The sequence below is a fragment of the Pseudomicrostroma glucosiphilum genome (genome assembly GCF_003144135.1).
Source record: "Pseudomicrostroma glucosiphilum strain MCA 4718 unplaced genomic scaffold BCV69scaffold_8, whole genome shotgun sequence".
NCBI classification, from domain to species: Eukaryota; Fungi; Basidiomycota; class Exobasidiomycetes; order Microstromatales; family Microstromataceae; genus Microstroma; species Microstroma glucosiphilum.
In genome coordinates, this window is record NW_020289920.1 from 868855 (window position 1) to 878429 (window position 9575).

Below are 9575 nucleotides of genomic sequence, written 5' to 3' on the forward strand. Positions count from 1 at the left end.
TACAAGAAGTCACTTTTTTGGAGCAAGCCTCAGCTCTTCCTGACCTCCTGTCAAATTTCTATCACCTGTCTTACTTCATCGAATGTTCTCTACTAACAACATACCGGACTTGTTCGGCAAGAGAGCCATTGTGACCGGCGGCAACGCTGGCATCGGCTACATCGTTACCCTCGAGTTGATGAAGAAGGGCTGCATTGTCTATGTTTTCACAAGGAGCCAGAAGCGATTCAATGAGGCCTTTAAAGACCTGCCCTCCGCTTGGAAACACCTAGTACATTTCCAATTTTGCGATCTGTCTGACTTGGACAGCGTGCAGGCAGCTGCACTTGCCTTCAAGTCTCGCGAATCTCAGCTGCACATTCTCGTCAACAATGCTGGGATCATGGCAGTTGAGTATGGCCTCAGCAAGCAAGGTCTCGAAATTCAGCAGGGTGAGACATCGAAAAGGAGGCCGTACACCGACTGCGTGGCCTTGACTAAGCTTCCTGCCACTCTCACTCATCCTGTCCATTCAGCCACGAACGCCGTCGGACCTGCTGTGCTGTCGTTATCGCTTTTGGATGTCTTGGTCAAGACAGCCAGATCGGATCCTCAACATCGAGTTCGAATCGTTCACACCTCTTCCTCTGCCCATGAGAGATACGGGGAGGCTTACCCTAAACAAAGCTGGGAGTCCATCCAGGCAGTCAACAGAGATCAGGGAAGTACTTGGAAGCGGTATGGGCAGTCCAAGGTGGCCAACATCTTCACTGCAGACTACCTGGCAGAACTTACGAGTAGGGAGAACATCGTGTAAGTATTAAGAGCGATGCAGAAAATTCCTATGTCGACACAAGATAGCATGCGCCCATAAACCTTGTTGACACTCCACTTCGACATTCACTCCGTACTGTTGTAGCAATCTCTCTCTGAACCCTGGCAACGTTCGAACTGGCTTGTACAGCAATTTGGATCCCAAACTTGGCCTGATGGGCAAGATTCTCTCCAAATTCCTTGTACGATTTCTGATCGATCCTCAGAAAGGAGCTCTTTCGACATTATACGCAGCCACCTCTCCCGACTTCGATGCCAGCTCTGACCCTAGTCACAAGCTTAACGGTGCCTACTTAGAGACAGGAGCAAAGATTGGCAAGAAAGCCTCTTGGGCTATGGATGGCCAAGCACGTCAGCTCTTTGTCTCCTTCGTTCAGACTTTTGCCAACAAGACGATGGGGATCGACCTAAAACAGGCGGCCGCAAGAGCACTTGCATGAGCTTGTCCGAGACAGACGTGGGTTTTCTCATTGTCTCAATGCCATGCTTCTTCTGTTTTTTCACTGTCATCGCCATGTTCAGCGGGAAAGAGCAATAGAAAAGAACGCGGGTCGAAAATCGATATGGCCTTGATTGCCGAGCTCATCGTGCCTGCTGCCTGATTCTCGTCGGTTGGAGGCGGGTGGAAAAGGGTAGATGGTTCCAGGCCATATGATCCACTTTTGCGGTAATTCACCTGCGCATGTGTGACCTGGAAAGACTTAACCACGCGACTATCGTAGATTCCATTTGCGCGAGTCTCAACTTGTTCGGCGCGATACTCGCCAAAGTCCAGCCCAAGCTTGTTGCGAATCTCATCGAGCACTTGTGCTGCGTGACGAGCGAAGAAGATCCAGTTCAGTCCGGCCAAGAAGGTGAGTGCCTAGAATCTGCCACAGTCCAGTTTGTATCTTCCGATGATGTCAATGGGACGGAGGTGGGGAAGAACAAGAAGAGGAACGTCAAGACGATGTAGACGAAGGCCAAATAATAGGACCCAATTTGTTACCCATAGAGTATTTGAGTGCCTTGCGAGCATGTAGATGGAACGTCTTCCGATTGGTCGTATCAGCGTCATCGTGGGAAGGTAGGAGAAGTGTATGAGGACCACAGAGGTGTTGAGAATTGCGGGTCAAATACCGAATTCTAGCCGCCCAAGGATAGTGAGCCAGTCGGTGCAGTACACGATGTGCTAAAGGTAGTATCGATTGTATGAGGAAAAGGAAGGAAAGCGCTAGTACAGGGCGGCAATGGATGAAATGCCTAAAGGGAAATCGGAACGGAAGAGAGCCAGCGAGCACTTTCCTTCCCCCCCCCCCCACCCATTCTTTCTCGTCTGTAGCGACCTGTGGGAGAGCCGGCGAGAGGGAGAAGAAGGAAGGCAGGGCAATGTAAGGTGGCAATACGACGCGTCAATCCTTGCGGGCGCGTCGCGGAGTGGGGTGTCACGTGGCTGAATTGGGTTTGGTGGTGACGGTGGAAAACTTGAGCCGGGATAGGGAGTCGACGTTGGTGTGCCTCTTGCTGTGCTGACGTGGCTCTTTCCGTTCCGATCCTCCACCCTTGTCATTTCTGCGCCATGGCCTGTACCCTTTTGGCTCGTTTCCCCACTAATTGATACTCACATCTTGCACATGGTGACAAGACCTCACGTCTTTCCATAGCTGTTCACGTCTAACCCCATTGACGTTAACAGCATCGCAAGCCGTACTCAAACCCACTCTCTTCCCCTTACTCTTTTCCCCCCCGGATGCGCCGAGGCCGTGGTCGCGGACGAGCACTCCCACCTCACATATGTTGTGTAAACAACGCCCTGCCTCGTGCGTCGACGTTTCTCTGGCACAACTACAGGCACGACGCGCGCCACAGACGCGACGCGCAATATAGGGGGACGGGTTCTGCGCAGTGCGGGGTTGTTCATGTATAAGAGTTCCATGTTTGTTTCTGTGTGCGAGGCACCTTTTGGTTCCCTTGCCAGTTATTATATTTAGTTACACTCTCATACCTTAGCGTATCGAAGGAGTCCGACTACAGATAACCAGTGCACCAACCAAAACCCTAAAAACCTACACTTCCGTTCCGAGAGGAATCAACTAGAGTCGACCTCACTCCACGAGACTGCCAAGACTTAACAGTATAACTGGCGTTTCCCCCGGACCGGTTTTCTAGGTAATCATGAGTACCCCCAGATCTGTCAAGACGAGATCCAACAGGGACGTGAGGGGAGAACCGCCTCACTTCGCGCTACAAAGGACCTCCCAAGAGGGCCCTTCCCCCATACCCGAGGAAAGGGGGGAAGAGGGCGACGCGCCTGACGCGTCTGACCCCCCCAACGCGCCAGCCACGAGCTTGCTAAACATCTTGATGGGAGACAGAGAAGATTCAGAAGAATCCCCTACCGCGACCCTCGAGGATCAAGTCGACTCCCTAGCAAGGGAGGTCACGGGTATCTCGGCAAAATTTCAAGGATTGGAACAAACGATGTTGTCCATCGCGAGTTCCGTAGCGGCAATTAGTGCCCGCATGGGTAACATTGACACGAGTCAACAACCCGCGCCACGAACTACCCCGACCAGTCGACCTAGACAGCAGGAACGTGTTCCTTATTGGGAGGTAGAGAGGCCTGCGCCCACCCGCAAAGAGAGACTTCAACAAGCGGGATTACTCCCGGATTCCCGAACCCAGGGCTTCGGATCCGTAAGGGAAACCGGACAGGAACCACCCCCAACAACCCGTATTCCACGGGCCTGGACTCCTCAAGCCCGCCAGGAGTCAGAAGGATTTGCCAACCTGGTTCCCGAACCTCGGGAACCGTCAGAAGGAAACAATTCCAGTGATCGTTTCTACTCAGCACCACGAGGAAAGGTGTATGTAAAAGAACCTGATGTTTTCGACGGAGAAAACCCTCGAGAACTTAAAGGCTTCATCCGAGCACTAGAACACCTCTTCATCGCAGAGCCGGGGCGTTACCAGGATCCCGCAGCTAATGGGGAAAAGCTAAAAGTGCTCACCGCCATGTCCTTTTTAAAGGATATGGCAGCAGACTGGGCCGTATCCCAGGAAGAGCTTGTACCGCCCGCAAAGTGTACTACCTCGTGGGAACTGTTCAAAGAAGAGCTCATCGCGGTCTTTGGAGATCCAGCTGAAAAGGAAAGAGCCAAACGGGAACTTCGCAGCCTCCGACAAGAAGGGAAGAATCGTACAATCCACGCATACACAATTGCGTTTAACCGACTTTCCCACCTGACGGGGTATGAAGGAGAAAGCCTGCGTGATCTTTATTACGCTGGACTAACCTCAGAAATGAAGGACGTACTACATACCCATACGGAAGACATTAGCACTCTCCAAAGGCTACAAACCCAGTGTTTCAAACAGGACCTCCGATTCCGAGAACGAGAACAGGAACGAAGAGAAGAACGCGCTCGACAACCGTCTGCCCGCGAAACGGAAAAGGAGAGGGGGCACCGCGTGAGTGAAAGATTCCCACGCTCGGGAGATCAGCGTAAAGCTGTCCCAACCCAAACCGTACGAAAGGAACAAAAGACGGTAGCCTTTGCGAATGACCGACGTGAGAGGAAGCCCTCTGGGGAACCCAGGAGCGGATGCTATGAGTGTGGGGGTAAACACTTCGCACGAGAATGTCCCCAGCGGGGCCGCAGTAACCTTAATGTCTTACATTCCGAAGGGACGGACCACAAAGACTACTCTGATTCGGAAGACGAAGTAAACCCCGGAGATTGGGGTTCAGAAGGGGAAGGGGACCAAACGGACGATGATGCCGGGTATGTGACGGGAAACGACAAAGGGACAGTCTCGCGCGCCTAGACCCGTCCCCAAACACTCCGGCGCTCTCACCCCTCCTGGTAACGAAATCTCAATCGGCGACTCTCTTAGTTATTCAAATAGACATCGATGGTCACCCCGTCAACGCTCTACTAGATACGGGCGCTAGTCTCTCGTGGATCAAGGGGAACAAGGTACCCATAGGAAGCGATGTCCGACGGTCGGACAAACCAATGGTAGCTTCAGGTTTCTCCAATAAGTCGGGAAGGACTTCCGCCTCTACCCACGAAGCTATGGTCGAAATCCGCTTAAGAAATCCGACCATAGACGCGGTGTCCATGGACCGGCTTCTGATCCTGGATGATTTGGTCTTCGACGTTATTTTTGGATTAGACTGGTTGTCTCGTCACGAAGCGTTGTTGGATCTTCGACAAAACAAACTTCACTTCACGACCTTCGGGGCAGTGGTTATCCTAGGGCTACCCCGAAAATATGATAAGACAGCCGAAGCGTTGATCTGCAACATGACCAACATCGACGCTCCTGCGGCATACGACCAAGACACACCGTGGGGTAGCAGCCCTGATTTCGAAGAAATAGACGAAGACCGAGCGGTGACGGAAGAGGAACTCAGTGGGATTCCCGAGGAATTCCGTCGTTACGCCTCAGTTTTCTCGAAAAAGAAAGCAGACGTGCTGCCCCCACACCGTGAACAAGTGGACCTACGGATAGACCTCGTACCGGATGCAGTCCAAAGGATGCCCCGACCTCGGGCCTACCAAACAGGACGACGCGAAGCAATAGCTTTGAGTGAATACCTTGATGATATGTTGAAAAAGGGGTTCATCACAGCGACTAGGTCGCCCATCGGGTCGCCGGCCTTTTTCGTACCCAAGCCACATTCCGATGAGCTCAGATTCGTAGTCGATTACAAACGACTAAATGCGGTAACGGTGAAGGACAAGTACGCACTTCCCCTCATCTCGGACATCCTAAATGCATTGGCAAATCGGAAGATTTTCTCGAAAATTGATTTACGTGGAGCATATCACCTCATGCGGATCAGGAAGGAAGACCAGTGGAAGACCGCCTTCACCACCACAATGGGAAGTTTCGAGTACAAAGTCATGCCCTTCGGTTTGAGCAACGCCCCGCCGGCTTTCCAAAGGTGGATAAACTCTATCTTCCAAGACTTGATGCCGCAGAAGGCCATGGTGTATCTAGACGATATCGTACTCTACTCACAAGACCGGGAGTCGCACACGAGCCTGATCCATGAGGTTTTGCAAAGATTACTCGACAATCGACTCTACGCGTCGCCAAAGAAGTGCAAATTCTACAAGGAAGAGATCACCTATCTGGGACACGTCATCTCCACAACCGGTATCGCCATTGACCCAGCGAAAGTACAATCAGTGAAGGATTGGCCGGCCCCAAACTCGATCAAGACCATTCAACGGTTTCTGGGGTTCGCTAATTACAGCCGGAATTATTTGAAAACCTTTGCGGTTAAATTGGAGCCCCTGACCAGGTTGTTACGAAAGTCCGAAAAGGAACGCCTAGGGTTGAAGTCAGATGTCCAAAAGTTTGAGCTCCCACAGGACGCACTTCAAGCTTTTGAAGACATGAAGACGGCCTTCACCACCGCGTCCATTTTGTCACACTGGGATGTTTCATTGGATTCCGTTATCGAAACGGATGCATCGGGTTTTGCAATAGGTGCGATCCTTTCACAGCGTTCTCAAGACCAGCCATCGGAGTTGCGCCCAATCGCATACCTCAGCCGGTCTTTCTCGCCCGCGGAGTTCAACTACGACGTACATGACAAGGAAATGCTAAGTATTATCGAGGCGTTCCGCACTTGGCGACACCTGTTGACGGGATGTCTTAACTTGGAGGTCCAAACGGATCACAAAAACCTGGAATATTTCCAGACCACAAAGATCCTGACACCACGACAGGTTAGATGGTCCCAATTCTTAGCTCAGTTCCGGTTCACCCTTGTGTACCGCTCTGGTCAAGAAAACGGGCGCTGCGACGCACTGTCCCGCAGGGCTGACCGCCAAGAGGAAACTTTACATTTGGTCTCCTCCATACCCCAAAACATCGCCGATGAGATCGGAATCCACAGAAAAGCTCGACCACAAGCACGGGTCCAAGGGACCCTTTTCGGGCCCGATTACCGCCAGGTGGTGATGGGGGAGGAGAGAAGTGGGGTTCCACTAAACCCAACGAATCCTCTAATTGTCATGAACCAATACACGCGGTACACTGTGGAGGAGGATGACCTTACTAAAGATATCAAGCAAGCCTCGCGGGATCTGGAAGCCAAAGCATGGAGCGACCTACGCAACTGCGGAGGGTTCTCCAGCAAGTCTAAGGACCCCAAGGTCCTGTGGTTTGAAGGAAAGTTATTTGTACCGGATGTAGCTGACCTACGGACACGAGCGCTGCGACAACATCACGACACCCCGGATTCCGGTCACTGGGGAACTCGCAAACACGCGCCATCCTCCACAGACACTACGCATGGCCAGGAGACGTCCAAGACGTCAAAGATTACGTAGCCTCTTGCGAGTCGTGTGCGCGAGTAAAAGCTTCCCGGTCACTGGGGGTACCCCTCAGACCACTCGAACTAGCCCAAAGACCATGGCAATCAATTAGTATGGATCGAATCACGCAACTACCGCCTTCGCAGGGGTTCACCAGTATACTCGTCATCGTAGACCGCTTTTCGAAAATGGCCATTTTCCTGCCCGTACGAGAGAATTTCTCAGCGGAAGACCTAGCCACAGAATTCATAAGGGAAGTGGCCTATCGTTACGGGTGCCCCGTGGAAATTGTGCCAGACAGGGGCCCGGAATTTGCAGCCAGGATGTGGAAAAGCGTATGTGAGAAACTAGGTATCAAGGTCAAGCTGTCCACCGCCTACCACCCGCAAACTGACGGCCAAACCGAACGGGTAAATCAGACCCTCGAGATCTACCTCCGTCACTACGTGGGTGTGCTGATCGCTGGTCTTCCGTTCCGATCGTTCTCAGCCTTGTAGATTTCCATCGCCTTCGCTGGCGCTACCGTTTGCTTCCACACCAATTGATACTACGCTTAGCACATGGTGACACGACTGTGTCTCTCTCACGCTCGAAACGTTGAACAACGTTTTTAGCACGCTGAGTCAATCGATTACCCACTCCACTGCTCTTTCACCACCACCTTTGCCAGCTCTTTTCCCCCGCGGACGGTGTGCACCTGCATATACGCGTCCAGTCAATCCTCATCGCATTTCCTCCTTGGTCTATGGCCACGAGGAAAGGTCCCACGCAATCCACTACACCAGCTTCTCAACCTGCTCGTGAGGTTAACGAATCAAGTACCTCGGCGTCACAGGCCGCTGAGTTAGACGAGGTTGCGCCTGCCCTAGTTCCACAGTCGAGACGGGTCGTTGGTCTACCACCCGAAATCGAGCGCACCTTCAACCCAGAGGCTCCACTCCGCAAAGAAAGGAAGAGTAAGGCATCCAAGGCTTCCCAGATGGCAAGTCAACAGCATCCTTCCTCCGGCGGAAGTCGAGACGACGCAGAAGGCACCCCAAATCCCCCTCTTCCAGCAATGTCCGCGGCTCAACTCGCGCAACTTCAGCAATACTTCGAGCATCAGATGGAAGCTCGTCTCGAGAGTCAGAGACAAGAGACTCGAAGACTCTTTCAGGAGCAGATGAACTCGCAGGATGTCTCAGCTGAGCGCCGTAACCTCACAAACCTTCTGTGGCAGGGCACCGACGAAGCGAAACAAAGTCGCAGACGTTTTCTGATCTCAAAGGGCTTCACCCCCGCACAGGCAGACCGCGAGATTCTGGAACCCATCACCACTAGTGCTCCGACCATGGTCGTCAACCAACCTAATCGTCGAGTTGAGTGGAAGGCGAAGGAAATTGGTCTTTTCGACGGCAAGCCCGAGAATCTCGATCAGTGGATCTGTCGAGTCCAAGGTTTCTATAACCAAAAGGTAGACCCCGCCTGGAGGGAGCCTCTTGTGGAAGCCCTCCCTAAGTGCATGACAGGGTACGCAGACTCCTGGCTCAACATGCAAAGCACTGCTTTCCGAATGGACAATCTCTCTACGTTCGAAGGATGGGTGAAGACTTTACGCACAGCTTTCCGAGGAGACTTTGCTAGAAAGCAGATGGAGGCCCACATGCGTGCCTGGCAATACCGCGACGAACCGTCTTTGGGATACTTCCTAGACAAGACACGCCGCATGAGCGCCGTGTACTCCGACAGAGAAATTGATTCGTTCCTCACAGACGTTTGGCTCGGACTGCCTGACGACTTCAAGCCTATGATTCGCGCTCACATCACGAAGCCTCTACGAGCTACCACTATGATGGATGAGCTTCAGATGTTCGAACATGCGTGGCGTGCTCAGGATCCAAAGAATCGATCTCTCAGGGTCACACCAACGATGAATCCAACACAAGAAGTGACGGTCTCAGCTCCGTCCACTAGAAGCGTCGACGTCTCGGTCTCTCCCACCAAGACTCGCGACTCGCCTTCTCTTGTTCAGCGTCAGCGAGAGTCTCTCAAAGCTACTTTCAACCCTGCCAACCTCTTCAATGAAAACGGCAAACTCAAGTACCGACGCCCTGACGGCGTTGTCATTACCAGAGACCGACCTTGCTCCACTTGCGGAGGACAACACTTCGACTTTGCGCACGATCATGTAGTTGGCGTCAAACAAGAGGTCAATCTCATCGACCTTTTCTACGGCGGTTATCCCATCGATCAATCCTCTTCTGGAGCGCCCTTTGTTGAGGCAGGCTCGCCTGTCACAGTCAGCGACTCGTCCTCCGTCACGACTCGACTAAGTTCTACTTCACCGGAGCGACAGGTCAGCGTCTCCACCAGTGGAAGTTCTGCTGCAACCGCCATCGACGTCGAGAAGTCGCTTTTAAACTGGCTCTTGTCTCTTGGGGCTGTCCCTTCTCTGGTGCGTTTTTG

General features: G+C 52.6%; 2 protein-coding genes across 2 annotated transcripts; both read left to right on the plus strand.

Annotated features, from left to right (window-relative positions):
• Positions 1-13: 13 nt before the first annotated feature.
• BCV69DRAFT_283404 (NAD(P)-binding protein) lies at positions 14-1715 on the plus strand. The gene is made up of 3 exons (XM_025492697.1): positions 14-431; positions 516-792; positions 899-1715. The coding sequence occupies exons 1-3, from the start codon at positions 83-85 to the stop codon at positions 1251-1253; spliced, it is 981 nt and encodes a 326-aa protein (XP_025347680.1). The 5' UTR covers positions 14-82; the 3' UTR covers positions 1254-1715.
• Positions 1716-7875: 6160 nt separating this feature from the next.
• Positions 7876-9552, plus strand: BCV69DRAFT_299640 (hypothetical protein; the record flags this gene model as incomplete). Its single annotated transcript, XM_025494353.1, has 1 exon — positions 7876-9552. A coding segment is annotated over one exon (1677 nt), but the record flags the coding sequence as incomplete, so codon positions are not given.
• Positions 9553-9575: the final 23 nt, after the last annotated feature.